This window comes from Pteropus medius, unplaced genomic scaffold, assembly GCF_902729225.1.
Source record: "Pteropus medius unplaced genomic scaffold, Ma_sr-lr_union100, whole genome shotgun sequence".
NCBI classification, from domain to species: Eukaryota; Metazoa; Chordata; class Mammalia; order Chiroptera; family Pteropodidae; genus Pteropus; species Pteropus medius.
The window spans coordinates 32,832,102-32,850,246 of NW_024351730.1; the positions used below are offsets into that span (position 1 = coordinate 32,832,102).

The 18,145-nt window shown below is 34.1% G+C and overlaps 1 protein-coding gene across 1 annotated transcript; it reads right to left on the reverse strand.

Annotated features, from left to right (window-relative positions):
• Positions 1-649: 649 nt before the first annotated feature.
• Positions 650-17,166, reverse strand: HSD17B13 (hydroxysteroid 17-beta dehydrogenase 13). The gene is given in 8 exon segments (XM_039844970.1): positions 650-740; positions 5,738-5,854; positions 7,976-8,096; positions 8,099-8,112; positions 9,860-9,966; positions 11,468-11,599; positions 12,545-12,652; positions 16,957-17,166. Coding segments are annotated over 8 exon segments (900 nt in total).
• Between the last annotated feature and the right edge of the window lie 979 nt (positions 17,167-18,145).

Sequence of the window (18,145 nt, forward strand, 5' to 3'; positions counted from 1 at the left end):
GAAAGAGATTAGGAAAAGAGCAGACAGCATGGAAGGCCCACAGTTGGTAGATATAAGAGCTCTCCAAGGGACAGAATTCAGAGAGAAAGTCCACAATACTGTTGCACTCTTTGAGTCTGATGAAAATGGGAGAGGCTAGAGAAAGCTTCCAAACATTGAATATCATAGAAGTTAAGTGTGTCTTTTGGAATGCAGCTGTCTGCTTAAACTTGAACTCTAATCACTAGTTCATGCTGTGTACTCGTTGACATTTTGTGGCCTCACTACTGTGGACAGTCTTAAACATTCCCTGTGTAAATAAATTCTCTTTATATGTACTCTAAGGGAGGTAGCTTTCTCCACCTTTAAACAGAGAAAGAAGAAATGAAATATCTTAAAGGAAAATTACCTTTTAAGTATGTTTATGTAAAAATAGAAGTTTTTAAGAGGCATGGAATATAAAAAGGATCTGAGTATTAAAACTACATTAATATTCTTGAGAAGTAGAAAGACAGGTAATTAGTCTTGTTCATTTGACTGCTGCTAATGCCAAACCAATGTTTTTAATATTGACAGCATTGAAAAATGTGAAATAAAGCCGTGAAACATTGACTCTAAATTTAGATCCCCATCATTAAGGTGCATACAGCTCTGACTGGAGCTCATTAATTCATTTCATTTTGGTTTTGTGGCCAACCGTTGCTTCAAACTGAGTATTTTGTACATGATTTATAGCTGCCAAGGCACGTTCGGGAAGAAATCTGTATAAAAAAATGAAAAAATTTTAATTTAAAAGCTTTGACACCACAGTCCTTTTTCGTTATTAGTTAAAATAACCCAAGAATTATCTGGTTTGCATTTAATTTTCCACTGTTCTTCCTGTCTTCTTTCATATCTACCTCTCCCTCTCTTTTTGTGTTTTTTAATACTCATAGTTCAAACATTATGCACATATAAAGAAAGCACTGATATATACCAGTATTCTCACCTTCTCATTTTATATTAGTAAAATCTTATATGAGTAAGGATCTTAATTGAAGGTCTGGACTTATTTCTGAAACTGTCAATGAATCTTGATGCTAAGAGTTCATAGAGACATCACTAGAATCCATTCCATCCATCCCTCTACCTCTCCTTAAATATTTACTGAATCTCTATTATGCACTCTATAATAAGGTAGACTAAAATACTTTAAAAACAACTACTATGTTTGAGGAGCTTATTGTTTAGCCTAGAGGCTAAGATGGCATTCTGACACATAATTGAAAAATATTAGGCATCTCTAAATAAGGGCTATAAATGTAGGGAGGATTAATGTGGGTTGGAATAGTAAAGGAAAGCTTCAAAGGACAACTGTGTATTCAAGGACGGGTAAGATTTGAGTAGGCAGATGAAAGAAAGGCAGGTGAAAGAAAGGCAGACAACAAATTCTGTAAAGAAGGTCATACTGAAAAACAGTTTGGTATTGTTGACTAATGCAAGTTGTATTTCCTTGTCTTGGGGTGGAGAGTGAGTAGAGTGGAAGATGGAAGCATCAGCAAAGGGTCAGGGAAGATCTGGCTGGGAGAAAGACAAATAAAAGAATAGAATTTTTACAGGTTTTTTAACTACACTCACAAAGAAACCTTCGTGCTAGTAATTGTATCTGCTCACGAATTGTCTATTTCTGCAAAAGGAATTAAATGCAAAGATTAATAATAAATCTCCATTGTTGAGTAACAAACCACCATGACAGCTTCACAATAATACCAAACATTTTAAGCCTCCGGTTTATTGTACAGGGACACCTATTCTGTGGTAGAATAACTATATTGTCTTGGTCATAAGCAAGTCTGCTATGATTTTAGATTTTTTTCTACATTAACATGACCTGTTTTGAGCCACAAGAGAGTAGGAATCCCATTAAATTCCTTTGCTACAGTGTTCAGCACCAAGACACTAATTTAGTCAACTCTTGAGATGATGTTGCTCTGAGGTCGAGGTTGTATTAACTTACATTAGTCTATTTAAGCTAAAATGGAATATTGATATGGATTAACAATGCAGTTTGTCAACATTCTTAAATTGTTCTGTTCCAAGGTTTAGCATAGTTTACATTGATTTGTTTCAGAAAGGCCCAAGGGCTATGAAGATAGAATAGCTATTGTCACATTGATATAATCTCAATTTATTATAAGCTCTCCCCTAGAAGGCTGAGTGATTATCTCTTCTAGATAAATAATCATATTTCTTCTTACCATTCTATATAAGTTCTGCTTCCTAAGCCTTTAATATCTGACTCTGTACCTTTTCAATGGTAGGGGCTTTACTTGTATTATGTTATTTTATTCTTATGGCACACTTAGAAAGGTGGTATTATCACCATCCTCATTTTAAATTATATATATATATTTATACATAATATATATAATATGAGAATTATATAGATGTGAGAAATTTGAAGCCATAGAGGTTAAGTTACTCGTCCATGGTCAAAAACTAGTAAGTGGTAGAGTGGTTTTTGATCCTAAGTGGAGCTTTTATTCTTAATCACTTAACTATATTGTTCCTCTTTTAAAACTGTCTTCCCTTCAGTTAGAACAGCCTTCAGCAAAGATGAGATGGAGATCATTGAGGTGTTAGAGAATATTATTTAAGTACTGAAAGACAAAAACTATCAACCTAGAATTTCATATTCATTGAAAATGTTTTTCAAAAACTAAGGAAAAATAAAGAATTTGTTAAAGATATAAAAGGTAGAAGAATTCATAACTAGCAGACTTCCTCCCAAAATGTTAAAAGATGTCCATTAGGCAGAAGAGAAATAATACCAGATGGAGATATAGATCTACACAAATTAATAAAGAGCGTCAGAAATGTTAACTACACGGGTAAATATTTAAGAATTTTCCTTGTTATTTGAATCTCTTTAAAAGGATATCTGGCTGTTTAAACAAGAATAATAACTACGTAGTGTGTATTTTATAACATAAAAATAAAATGTATGACAACAATAGTGTAAAGCTTGAGAGGGAAGAAATAGAAGTATACATTGTAAAGTTCTTGGACCATAGGTGAAATGGCATGATATCATTTAAAGGTAAAATGTGATAATTTAAAGGTGCATGCTATGAACCCTAAAGTAATCACTAAAACAAGAAAAACAGAATTATAGCTAATAAGCCAATAAAGGAAATAAAATGGAAATATAAAAAATTTAATTAGGCAAAAATATCCTAAATACAATTAACCCAAAAGAAGGCAGAAGAAGAGAAAAAAGGAAACACAAATAAATGGAACAAATAAAAAAATAGTAAGCTTTAAATTTAGCTTTAAATCTTACTATATAATCACATAAATACAAACGGTCTAAATACCCTCAATTAAAAGGCAGAGATTGTCAAATTGGATTAAAAAAAAGACCCAACTATATATTGCCTACAAGAAACACATTTCAAATATAAGAAAATAAATAGGTTAAGAGAAAAAGAATAGAACAAGATACACTAAGATAACATTAATTTAAAAAAGCCTGAGTGGCTATATTAATATTAGACAAAGTAGATTTCAAAGCAAAGTATGTTACCAGGGATAAACAAGGTCATTTCATCTAGAGGACATAATAATCCCAATGCTTATGCACATAATAACAGGGTTTCAAAATATATGAAGCAAAATAAACAGAAGTACAAAGAAAAATAGACAAATTCAAAATTATAGTTCGAGATTTCAAGATTCCTCTCAATAATTGATAAAAAGAATAGACAGAAAATCAGTAAAGATACAGAAAACCTGAACAACACTATCAACCAATTTAACCTAAACTAATATTTATACAACACTCAACAACAGAGAATACTCTTTTTTTTTAGGCGCACATAGAATGCTTACCAAGATATATCATGTTCTGAGCTTAAACATGTCTCAATAAATTTCAAATATTCAAGTCATACGAAGGAATTAAATTAGAAATCAGTAGCAGAAAAACTTCTATAAAATCTCTAAATATTTAGAAGCTAAAAAATGCACTTCTAAATAACCCATGATAGGAAAGGGAAATTAGAAAGTATTTTGAACAAAATGTAAATGAAAACATATGTCAAAATATGAGGGATAGAATTAAAGCAGTACAGGGGAACATTTATAGCATATAGCATATGGCTATTTGAAAAAAATCAATGAACTCAATGTCCATGTTAATAAACTATAAAAAGAAAAAAATTAAATGGAAGGTAACCAGAATAAAAGCAATAATAAAGATCAGAACCCAAATTAATGAACTAGAACACAAAAAAATAGAGAAAAAAATTAATTAAACTAAATGCTAGTTTTTTTAAAACAGATCAATATATTGATAAACCTCTAGCTAGACTGATAAGAATAAAATAAGAGAGAAAACACAAATTACCAACATCAGGAATGAAAGATTCTAAAAATATTAAAAATACAAGAAGAAAACATTTTGAACAAGTTTATGCCAATAAGTTCAACAACTTAGATAAAATAGACAAATTACCAAAATAAATTAGTAGCCTGAATAGCTCTATAGCTGTTAAAGAAATTAAATTTATAGTTACAAACTTTCCCATAAAGAAAACAGCAGTACCAGATAGCCTCACTGATGAATTTCACCAAATTTTTTTAAAGAAGAAATAAAACCAATCTCACACAAGCTATTCTGGAAGAGAGAAGAGGGAATACTTTCTAACTCATTCTGAGTCAGTATTATCCTGATAGAAAATCAGACAATGACATCACAGTATTACAATGCAGGGTTGGTTTAGTCTTTAAAATCAATCAGTGTAATTCACCATTTAACCAAATTAAATGGAAAGACCATAAGACCAATATATTCAGTAAAAACATTTGACAAAAATCCTCAACCTGATAGAGAGCATCTATGAAAAAAATGTACAGCTAGCATTATACTTAATTATAAAATAATTGAATATATTCCTCTTAAGATAAGGAAGAACACTTGGATGTGTGATTTTACCAATTCTATCTGACATTACATAGGAGATTCTTTCTAACCAGTGTAATAAGGCATGAAGAAAAAATAAACCATAAAGATTGGAAAGGAAGAAGTAAACGTGTTTTTATTTGCAGAAAATATGATCATCTATGTAAAAAAAAAAAACCCTATTAGAATCTACAAAAAAAGCTACTAGAAGTGAGTTTAGCAAGATTGCTAAATACAAGATCAAAATGCAAATCAAATAAATACTAGCAACAAAAATGAAAATAAAAAGTTTTTTTAAAATGCCATTTGCAATAGCATCAAAAACATAAACTACTTTGGGATAAACCTAACAAAAGATGTGTAAGACTTATACAGTAAAACTACAAAATATTGTGTAGAGATATTGAAGAAAATGAAAAAAAAAAAGACATATTATGTTCTATGTGTTCTTGGGTGGGAAGACCCAATATTGTTAATATGTCAATTCTCCCCCCAATTGATCTATGTATTCAATGCAATCTCAATCAAAACCCCAACGGGCTTTTTTAAAAATAGACTTTTTATTTGCAACTACTTACCTATTTTGTATTCTCTTTAAACTGTCTTTTCTTTAGTTATAATAGTCTCTGGGAAAGATTGGGAGGAGATGGTAGCTGTGGTAGAGAAAAATGAATCACTTTCTTTTTACAGATTATGTAAGTCCATAACAGAGGAAACTTAACTGCTCTCCCCAGGCATGGAGTCTTTCACAACTGAAATACTCCTTATAGTGTTAGCTCTTTGGTATTTTAGTATTTTAGGTGTTTTTGTACTTACTTCTCTAGTATTAGAGAGGTACTGATATACGATGGGACAAAAATCATTTTCTTATTGATGAGTATTCCATTTATCAAGGTTCTTGCAACTTCTTCTGGCTCCAATAGAGGCCATAGTCTGTAATTAAAAAGAAAAAAAGTTTTGTTGTTGTTTATGAATTAACTAAGATAGGAAAATTAACTTATCTTTTCACCAAATCAGGATTTTAAATGTTTCCATATTAACTGCACAAATGACACCTGCCATCCTCACCACCCCCAATGCCATGTTGATGTTTTGTTATCACAGTCTTAACACTTTCACATCCAGTAGGTGTGTTTCATGCTGACTCAGTTAAAATATCAAAAGTGGTGGAATGAAATTACATGGTAGAAGAGGAGACAGGCAATGAAGAGTAGTGGGCGAGATTAATCATGGGATGGAAAGGAAACGTCTGACATCTTTCCTCAGAGCTTGTTGGATACAAGGAGGGAATTTTCTAGCTAAGTATACTTTCTTTCTTGTGGTGGGATCCCATAAAGCTGGATTGTTTTGAGGGCATTTAATACTTGGGATTCGCCTCCGACTTGCTTAGGCTGCAGTTTAATGAGAGTTGAGATGTACACAGGGAGTATTACATTACAACTGGAGATGTGAACTTGCTTATACTGAAGACTGTGTACATGGATTCTTGAGAAGTATTCATAAGCACAGGCCCAGTGTGGTGAGTGCAAGATGACAGGAAATTAAAAAATAAAGGGATTGAATGTATTGCACCGAAGTTCAGATGTCTAGGCCTGGACCGATCGGCCAGTGAATAAAAATGTGTAAAGGAGCTAAGAAAGCAGTGAATATTATAACTTTCTTCCCTGAGATATTCTGAGATTCATTATAGATTATTATGTGATTGAAGTTTCCATGGCATTGAGTGGAGTAAGTCAGCAGAGAGTAACACAAATCAATACTTTTCTAAATTATTGGGTTCTGCCTCCTCCCTGCCAGGTTTCTTTTGCTTAGTTCCATTGACCCGGTCTCTGAGCCAAGCCTGACATTAGTATATGAACATTTTAACCTTTGCCAAGGAAATCCAAATTTCCTTTTAAGAAAAGCAAAGCCAGTAGTTCCAACTGTACCACAGTATTTACTTATATCTTGTGTACTTGTTCAGTACTCTGCTCTAACATTGTCAATGACTTTACCGCCAGGAAATGAACACAGCTCCAGAGACAACACATCTCATTCAAAATTTCAGAGTCAGTAGCTTCAACTGAGGCTGAGCTTAAAAGGGAATTTATTAGCTCTTTTGAATAAATATATTTAGGACTAATTCCCTTCCAATAAGTAATTGGCTTCAGATTTGTGAGCTTAGTATATTTTGTTAACCTGCAGCAGAATATATACTAGAATTTGAGGCAAATTTGTGAAGCAGGTGGCTTAATTTTAGAGCCCTTGTCCTCACCTCTCTGCTTTTCCCCTCTCCTCTCAGGACTAATTTCTCTTCTCTTATGTATTCGAATCCTCCCTTACCAGACATAAAGTACTTGCAGACTACGGGGTTAGGGACTCAATTTAGCTGCTCCTACGAACATTTGCATTGTTAAGGAGAACGGGGCAGTAACAGTGACCAAATGCATGCGGTTATATTTAATATATCAATGATTCCAAACCTATTTCCAGACTCACCTGGTATGCTAGTAAACAAAACAAAAACAAAACAAAACAAAACAGAACAACAAAACATCTTATTCTTGGAGTTTATCCCTGCCTACTGAATTAGAATCTCTCAGGAAGAGCCTACGAACATTGTTGTTTTAATGAAGTTCTTAGGATCAGGCAAGTTTGGAAAATGTTACAGTATTTTATGCTACCATTTTAGCTGGTGCTGTAAATGATGGGATTCGTCCTTCTATTTGAGGAGGATGAATCACTAATGGGAGAGGAGGATGTTAGGTAACATTCATTTTGGGAGTGTGGTTTCCAGGAGAGGACACTTGCATGCCTTTCACCTGAACACAAATACCCAATTGCTTAATTCATTGGCAGCTGATCATTCCTGCCAAGTCCCTACTGTGTTTTTTTAACCTTTGTTCATCTAATTTCAAAGTAAAAACTTAAAGGCAATACAATAACATTAATAAGAAAAAATATTTTTCTTTTTTTCTTTTTCGTTTTCTCAGTTAGCCCACCCCAAAATTTCTTATATGGTTTCCATATCATTTTCCCATGCTATAGTCCCATTTTAACTTCATTTTGACCTACCTTGTGCTTGGGTTTTTGGTGAATCCAGTATTCACAAAAGCTGGGCAGAGACATGAGGTTTTAATACCAGTTTTTCCCAGGGCTTCAAGTTCTAACGTCAGAGCTCTGTGGAAGCCAACGCAGCAAATTTGCTGGAACTGTAAGAGAATTATCCACCATCATTGCTACGGTAAGTGAAACACTTCTTAGCCTTCTGTGAGAAGGCAGTGTTGATTTGGTTTGAGCACAAGTAGAAACCAAACCCCCAAATCATCCACTGGGTCTTTCATTTTCATTTACATTTTCTTATATGATCTCACAGAATTCTGAATGCATCAATTTCTTAATCAGCAGTGATAACAATAGGACAAATCCTAATAAGTTTTATTGATTTGCTTACTGCTCACTTTTCCATCCTTCATGTAAGGTTTTCTATTCAATCTTCAAACTGTTTTCTAATCGGTTTTTATTACTGTTTTTATTTTGAGAAATGTGAATCAGGAAAAACATATTTAGAAAAACTATATAACTAATATTTGTATGGACAAAGTTCTGTGGAATTCTGCACAGTTCTTTCTCTTGAAACTGAGTTGATAGTTTCTCTCTTGACACTTTGGCTTCTTAATTTTATTGTGATGATCTGGAGTCAAAAGACTTCAGGTGGTGTGGGTATGTTTGCAACCTTTCAGCACAGTTTTATCTTCTTCGATTTTCTGATATTTAAAATGCAGATAAAATATAAGGCTGACTTGAGGATTAAATCAAATAGCATATGTATAATAACTTTATGATCTATAAAGATCTATATAAATGTTAATATTTTTTGACCCAGGTGACAATAAACAATAAAGTTAAAGGCCGCTTTCTTAAGGGAGAAGGAAAAAGGGAATATTATTATTACATTGGGTTTCCACATTTGTAAACACTAAAACAATAGCAAAAATTTAATCTGTGAAATTCTTATTTGTGTTTTAAGATGGTAGAAGCACCCTGAAACAACTATATGTGTGTGCCATGGCACTGTAACCTATGTTGAAATTTAACTATATCCATGACTGCATTTAGTTTTGGAAATAATCTGATCTATGACTAAATTTAAACTTGAATTTATATGAATGTATTAGTAAATAATAGATCAATTAACTATCTATCCACACAGTTATACACATGTGTTGGCAGTTACAAAAAGAACTGGCCAAATGTTAACAAGTTAAATTTTCTGTGAGGTTGATATAAAGCAGAAGTAAGAAAATAAGATGCCATTAGAGGAGTTTACAAGGAAAAAGTAGTTTTGCAAATAATGTATCCTTAGGGTCCTCCACCTCTTTCTCTCTACGTCCTTGGTAGAGCGTGGAGTATGCTATCTAGATCTCTTATATCAGGTAGAGCCTTAATCAATCAATCAATCAATCAATCAATCAATTTCTCTCTCTCTCTCTCTCTCTCTCGCTGTGCCAACACACACACACACACACACACACACACACAATCTTTTCCAAGCACACTGGAAAATGTTTTGATCTCAGGGTCACTCTTGTTAGCTTATCTTGAGCGTCCAGGCCATAGATTTATGTTCATTAGGACTCCTGTACATTTGGCTTCTTAGTCTGTAGATTCCCTGTTTCCTTTATCAACATCTACTCATTCCAGGATATAATAGAAACATGTTCGGCATCACTGTTTTCTTTCATAACTCTACAGAGGAGATTTCAAAAATCTTAAAATATTTTAAATAATTAAAGCCAGTTTCATTGTTTTAGAAGTCATTTTTTTAAAAAAGTTTATTTTAAATTACTTGATAATCTCTTTAATTCCTAATTACCCTGCTTTGAGGATTGGAATTTGAGGTCTAATAAACTCTTAAAAATATAAAAATATATAACACTGCTGGAAAATACTACTTACCAATATGGAATAGCATAAGTAAACCCCATATGGCCGGCCACTGAAGCCACTGTGACAATGTGGCCATGATTTGTCTTCATCATTGATGGAAGAAGTGCTTTTGTGATCTTAAGGGTCACTGCAGAAAGAAGAGAAACAATACATAGCTGTTAAGTTCCCAAATCAAGTAGTTTTATTTTTAAGACAAAATGGCATTTGAGACAATTTTTTCAATGAAATATGTGCCAAGTTTCATATTACTTCTATACAATGATAGAAATGAAAAAGATTAAAATATATTGGTCTGAGCTGGCATTGAGTGCTGTGCCCTGCATATCACATGCTAATAATTCATCTTAATATTTCCCCTTCTTCCCCTCAAAGGGAATCAAATATCTCCTTTATGGATATGTCATCTAAAAATATTACTAAGGAAAAAATTCAGAGTTTTCAGAACTGAAAAAAAAAATTCCTCATGGTAATTTGGTATCATGTAATTTTGGGGGGTTTGAGGCTTTATCATTCTAATGAGAAGAGCTGAAATCCTGTGATTAGACAAGACAATTGTGTAGAACAAGCTAAGAGTTTTGTACTGACCCACAATCATTGTGCAATATGATTAGATTTAGTATCTAAATGTGTATTACACGTTGATGTTATAGGAAACAAACAGTCTTAATCTCCAAGAAGCTTTACTATTTTATGAGAAATATCAATAATATTTTATGAGAATTTTATAAATCCACCCTATGGACCCTATGAAAATTCAAAGAGACAGAACTGCCAAACCAAGCCATCCCCAATATTCCCAACTTTCAGAAACTGTGAGATGAAAATGAATGCTTATTGTGTTGCTTTAAGTCACTAAGCATTGGTATAATTTGTTATGCCACTATAGATTACTAATATATGAAGTCTCCATGTAGTTTGGTAGGCATAATAATTAGCTCTCATTAGCATGTATGAGGGGCTAGGAAAGATGGTGGGATACATCTCTCTTTTTCTTCTCTCTTTCAGGATCCAGTTTTGTCCTAGGTTCTACACTAATATTGAGGCACTGATAGATTAATTTACATAAATGATTTCTACATAGGAATACTTCAGTCTCCCATAAAACTAGCCAATTATAATAGGTCTTTCTAAGTTCCAGTATGGATCTAGAGCTGGTCTCAAAGTCCCACCCAAAAGAATCCTCAATCCCTGTATATATCCGAGCTGTGATTTCTATTATCCTTATTCAGTTCTAAAATTCCATGACATGAATGTATGTATACACACACATACATTCACAAATGAATGTACACTACATGTATTTCCTCTAAAGCACTAAAACAATATACACTGACAATCCTTAGCAAATTCCAATAAATATTTTTTTGGGCCAGGCTTTGTGTTAGATACTGGTGGATAAGACAGACTAACCTATATTTTGGTGAGTTTTTTTCCCTAGAACTCTGTGCCCTTCTGTCAGAGACTCTTCCACTCAAACTAATTTGATAAATCTTCATTTAAGGTAAAGATCTAACCAGTCTCCACCCAGAATAATATGAACTCAATTATGAATGTCATGTACCTTAAGAGGAGGTATTAAACATGAATAGATAAGAAATGTTTCTGGCTCATACTCACCCAAAAATGGCCTAGGATGTTGACCTTAAATGTTTTGGTAATCTCTTCATCCTTGGTACTAAGAAGATCAGCTGGATATATTACCCCAGCATTATTCACCACAATGGTTACATTACCCACCTCTTTCTTCACCTTTTGAAGTGGAAAGATCACATTCATTGGGTGTGTTATAGAAACTCAAAGTTTGGGGGCTGATATCATCCAAAAATTAGATTCTTTATTCTATTTGATGACATTTCTCAGAGTTTAGGCAGGAAAGAGCTTTAGCCCAAATAGTAGATGTAAAGGAAACACTGTCATAAAGCTAGTAAACTGTTTTTAATTTTTTTAACATCTAAATTTCAGTACCCAGAACATCATGGATTTTTAAAGCTCGTCAATAAAATGAAATTAAATTTGTGTTGATTAATTGATATATAAATTCTCACCAAACATTTTTAAATTGCTGATTGAGCAATCTTGTTCCACCACATACTAGCTACTTGACTTTGGTCTGACTTAACCTTGCTGAGCTTCAATTTGCTCATCTGTCAAGGTTAACATGGTTATTGCAGTGATTAAAGAATTCAGTAGCTTATCAAAGTGCTTGGTTCATTGTAGTTGATATTTATTCTTTTAAGATTTTTACAATAATTTTTGAGATGATATTTTCTATGGAGGACTAAATTAGCATCAACATAAATTAAATCCCGCAAAGGAAATAAAAGGAAAAAAAATTACTAGAATAGTAACAGAGTGAAATAAAACTAGAAAGTGATCCTTTTTCTTGGTGATAGATTTTTTTTCTCTATACCACTGCTCAAGCTTCTAATCAGTTTTAGTATATGAGCTGCCGAAGCACTCAAGTTTCTGATCAGAATGAAATTGATTAATAATATGAAACAATAATAATAGGCAGAGTTGACTGGATTACATGCAAGGAAAAAGTATGTTTTTCCTTGTTCACACAACTACCTCAGTTAGCAAAGGCTAAAAATCTAATTTAAATCAGGCAGTCATAAAGAACATTTTCATTTTCCATGTCAGTGGCAGTGAGTACAAAAATCACTTGAAGAAACTTGTATCCTGAAGTCTCACCTGGTTTACAGACTTATAGATCTCTTCTTGGTTACTGCAGTCTACTGCAAAAGCATACGCAGTGGCTCCTAGTTTTCTACATTTTGCTGCAGTTTCCTCAACACCGTGCTGTCATTGGGAAAAAAAATTCACAATGATGTAGGTCAGTCAGAGGGCAAGAGTGAGAGAGAAAGCATTGGTGAATAAAGATTTTTAAGGATTAAAATTCAACTCCAAAATGTCCCCCTTATTTGTAAGAAAATTTCATGAGAGACACTGCTGGCATAATTTGCACAGGTTATACATGGCTTTTCTGTGAGGGAATCAATGCTCATTAGTTATGTGTTTTTACCTTGGTTTGCTACAGTCTTAGCCATTCTTCACAAAGCAAAAAAAAAAAAAATTACGTTTCTCCAGTTTTTCATCTTAGGTTAGTTCTCCAGGAGGCAGTTTCGTAAAAGCAGGCTACTCTCAGAGCCTGAAGAACATGCTTGAAATATGTTGCTCAATGTGGTGTCATGAAAGGAGATGTTTGAGTGTTTGAGTATGGAGAAGAAAAGAAAACTCAACAATTCATTTAACATTTATTTGTTGAGCACCAACTATATAATAGGCAGTTAAGTACCAAGTAGCAATTTTAAACTAGTGGTAATCTTAAACTATAGTATACATACCTCTGCCTATCATACTTTTATTGATGGTTCTGATTTAACCTTCTAAAAAAGAAAGAGAAAGAAGAATCCTTATTAGAGGAAGACTTTCATAGGGAGACAGTCCTACTACTCTTGAGGATATAATATTATATTCTTCAAGTGTTCTGGTGTGAAAATGGGCAAGGGCCACTGGATAGATTTCTCACTTATGTAATAACTTCGCATATAAATCCAGGACATGGAGACAGCAATTTATTTTCACTCTAAATTCAAAGATCTCTTTCCTAAGATGAAATTGCCCTGATGTTTCTTGACCTGGCATTTCTTGAAAATTAGAATTTTTTTTAAAGTTTTGACATCTGTTGACTTTTATAGAGAAGATTATAGGGTTTTAAAAATCATACTTTTTCCTCTCACAATTTGTAAACTCTTCTCTGTGATGAAGGGGCAAGGACACATGAAAAGCCCTTTTCGCATGTTGAGATGTTAGTGGTATAGCTGTTATTCAGGGCGGTTGCCAAATGTGTGGCAGGTGATCTTCATTAGCCAGTGTTGCCTCCCTAGGTTCTTTGAATTTCACTAGAGTGGACTATACCCTGGAGCAACAGCTGAAATCCCAAAGAAAAGAAAAGAATAGAAATTAGGAAGCTTAGTCACAGAGCCAATGTCCCTTCATAGACCCCTGGGGGCTTACAGAAGAGTAAAGAGGGAGGACAGGAGTGTTGTTTACCAGTCTAGGCTTCAGCTGATAACTTACTCATTTCCAGATTACAAGAACCATTAGACACTCTTTTGTCTCTAAATTCAAGGCCAGCAGAGAGCATTGTTAACCAGAGCTTTCATCAGATGCTTTTATTGAGCTAGAATAGAGCACTGCAAATTGTAATGCCTTGTCTTTTTGTAAGCAAATTGCTTGCTTTAGCGTCAACTCCAGTGTTCATTGTTTGCTCCACTTATCCCACTGTTCCTCAAGTAACGATTTAGAGGGGAAGAGAGCAAACTGCTAACATGGCTCTAAGGCAAAAGAAGCCAGCTGTAACACAAAGGCAGTTGGTAAAGGAGATCTAAGTTACATTTACAGGTGAAGGGTGGATCATTTAATACTTTAAATGTTTAACCATAAAAGTCAAGGATTCGAAGAGACCTTGGGAGGTTAGGAGACCCATCCTTCAGACAGAATCTTATTTAAGTCATTTTTAATAGTAGTATTTTCTCATTTTGCTTTTCACTTGTCACTGGAAATTTTAAAATATATTTTAAAAATGTAATAAATACACAAAATACACATCTAGAAAGAGATCTAAAGGTTAGATTTCATAAAGATTTTCATGAGTTTATACTGTTTCATATTTTTTGATAAATGCCGAGAACAGCAGAAAACAATTTTTCAATTTGTAAATCTTGTCCTCTTCTAGAAAGTTCATTGGAATCTCTTCATGAACCAAACCAATGACAAATCACTTTCATGTATATTAACTTAGTGTCTATTATATAAATGCTCATATCTGTTATATAAAAATGTATAACTTTTCTTTGTATAACATTCTTCACTATCTAGAAAGAACCGGAGAAGAACTAGTTTTCTAAGTTCAAGAGATACTTTTGAAGGCCTTAAGAAAATATGTGTCGCCCAGTAGCTCTAGCAGCGGGAGGAACGGCAGCTGCCAAGGAGCCCAGCGTTGCAGGTGTGTGGCGGCCCGCAGGCACCAGGCACGCTGCTCCCGCACCTCCACCCTCCCCGCCACCCCGCGCCCGCAGTGACCAAGAGGAAAATCAGCTCCTCCGAGGGTGCCCCAAGAAGAGGCCCGCCAAGTGGTCAGCTAAACCTGCTTCTGCAAAATTGGAAACGAAGCCATAAAAGACGAGGAAAGGATGAATCTGCAGACAAAAAAGTGTAAACTAAAAGGAAAAGGGGATCAAAAGGAAAAACAGGCGGAAGTGGCTAACCGAGAAACTAAAGAAGACTTACTGCAGAAAACGGGGAAACTCAAAACGAGGAGAGTCCAGCCTCTGAAGAAGCAGGATAGAAAGAAGCCAAGTCAGACTAATACCACATACCACGTCTTATCAGTGGTTGCGTCCCGCTTCTTGAACAATCCAGAGAAACATTTTTATCAACTATTTTGTGAATGCAAAAGTTTTAGTAGCTCTAGAAACATTTTTTAAGAAGGGAATTCCATTTCATCCCATTTTTTAAGTGTAAATTTTTTTTTTAAGAGGTGAAATCATTTGTTGGTTTTTTTTTTTTTTTATACAACCAGAAAATAGTGGAATATTGAATATGGGAGGCTTTGATTGTCTTGGGTGTAACTTTCCCTAGATGGGAGTAGTTTTTACATCCTATAATATAAAGCATACTAAATGGCAATTTGGAGTCAGTCATGCATTAATATGTCTTGGACATTTTAAATTCTTTCTACTCCCATGTTTTTGTTAGAACTATTTTCTAAGGAAAACCACTCCTTGTTCTTGGCTTTCCCTGTCAAAATTTTGTGCACGCTGTAGCATCTTTGGTGGTGGTCATTCAGTTTTCCTAGTAACTTTGTTAATGTGCTGTGAAAAATTGAAATTTTGATTATGTAATGTATATGTTATTAAATTGTGAATTAGTAGGACCTTCGAATAACAATTTGAAGATACTGGTATTAAAATTAGCCTCCAAATTTTAAGCTGGAAAGTCACTGGAATAACTGTTTAGAAAAGAATCACAAATACATGACTTTTTAGCCTTTTGGTACATATGTTAAGAATGGTGTACACATTGAACAACTGTCTATTTATCCTCAAATCAACTAATAAAATCTCGACTACAAAAGAAAAAAAAAGGAAATAGGTGTCAACTATACATGGCAGCAAAGAACATGAGAAAGTGATAATGGCAACTAAAATCTCACTGTAATCTGATTCTTGAAACAACCTTCACAATTTTTCTAATCTTAAATTCCTTTAAACACTTTTTCTGTGCATATGTTTGTGGCCTTACCAGAATTCACAAGTTCGGGGAAAATGATACAAAATTTCAGTTACTTCGGTTTTATTTTGAATAGTTAATATGGTGTTTACAAATAAGAGTACAAGAAAAGTATGAATGCCCTGAAGAAAGCCCGACTCAGTGCATAGAGGTTTTATTTAACCAACTAATGTCTACTACAGCCAAGCATTGGCACTTAAAATATTTACTCAATGAATCATCTTGCCCAGGGGTTGGCATTTTGTTTCTTTAAAAAGCCAAATAGTACATATTTTAGGGTTGAGAGGAAGCACTTAGAGGTCTGTCTCACCTTCTTCTTTTTTACTTTGTTTAGTTTTTGCTCTGATAACCCTTTAAAAATGTAAAAAAATATATTCCTTGCTCAAAAGTCAGACCATGGGCTAGGTTTGGCCCATTAGCTATAGTTTGCTAACTCATTCTTGCCCATCCCATGAGGTATTACCTTTTTTATAGAGATAAAAAGACAGAGGCCCAGAGAAATTCAGTGACTGCCCAAGTTAAACAGCTTGGAATTAGCCTGGCATCTGAGTCTGTGTTATCAACCTATTTGTCATGGCATAAAAATCACTGCTTAGGTCTTAATTATGTTCTTTTCATCAACCTGTCTTGATGCATCTATAGAAAAAGATTCCAAGGAACTTAGTTATCGAAACTTTGAACAAGAAAAATACAAAGCTAAGCAGATGTTAAGTCAAATAATTTTTTAAACAATTTTTTAAATAATTTTTTTAAATAATTTTTTATGTCTTACTTTGTGACTTTAGAAGATGGCCAAATGAATTCATTACCTTATTAATATCCCACAGAACCAGTTTGCTCTTCTGTTTTGCAAATTCATAGGCAATCATTCTTCCTATCCCATGCCCAGCTCCTGTAATGAGAACAATCTCTCCAGCTACAGATTTTTTCCTCTTTGGAATGAAAATCTTCACCAAGGATTACAAGTAGGAATAAATGATGGTGGCAAGAAGCAGGAGGAGATCCAAGACAAGGTTCATGGTTCTGCTCTGTTCGCGTCTCCTCTGGCTCAGTCCTTCTTTAGTCCCAGCAGAGAACCACCCTTTTGGACAGAATTCTGGGGAAGAGCTGTGCTCCAGGTATTGATTTAAACCAGATTTGCAGGCAGGCTATGTATTCTAAGGGGCGTGTTACATCGAACTTTGGAAGTAGTGCCGGTTGCCAGTAATAGCTTGGTACAGCGTCAAGGGAATGAATCCTTGGTAAACTGATCTGTGGAATTGCTTGTCTGAGAAGCAGTTTTGTACTGTGATTAACAAATAATTCTAGTTATTGCATCAGCTACTGGTATCTCTGTAAACTTGTTTTTTTAATGAAGGAAAAGGAAAAAGTAGAGATATTGTTTTTAAGAAACTTAAAGTATGGGCCAACCAAGCTCAGCAGCAATTTCAGTTAGCTCATCATTTTACATGAGATGCCCATTTCCCTGAAAACCTCTTTAGTTTAGGGGAGAATGTACGCTATATAAAGCACTGTTTCCTTGTGATAATTTGGGAAAGAGCATTAGACAATGAGCCAGAAGTCTCCACTTAAAGGTGGTGTTACAGAAATTCTGCCTATGACAGCAGCTACAGCCCAAGTGCAGCAGTGCTAGCTTGGAGAGCTTGCCTTCCAGATTTAGGACTTGCCTAGCCAGACACAATATCATGTGAGCCAACTCTGCAGTAAATCACTTCATGTATACCTCCTATTGGTCTGTTTTGCTGGCCAAACTCTGAAACACTTTTCTTGTTCTTAGTATCAAAGCACTAAGCCCAAGGCCCAACATATGTTACAGAAATCTCAAAAGCTACTTAATTTAAATAGCTTTATTTTATATTTAGTAAAAAAGTTCAACAGCAGTCCCTTTAATTGTTTTATCTTTGTAACCTACTATCTAGTTACAGCGCTTGGTGAATTTATGAATATTTAATAAATGTTTACTGAAAACCAAATAAATGAGAGAATTAATGAATAAAT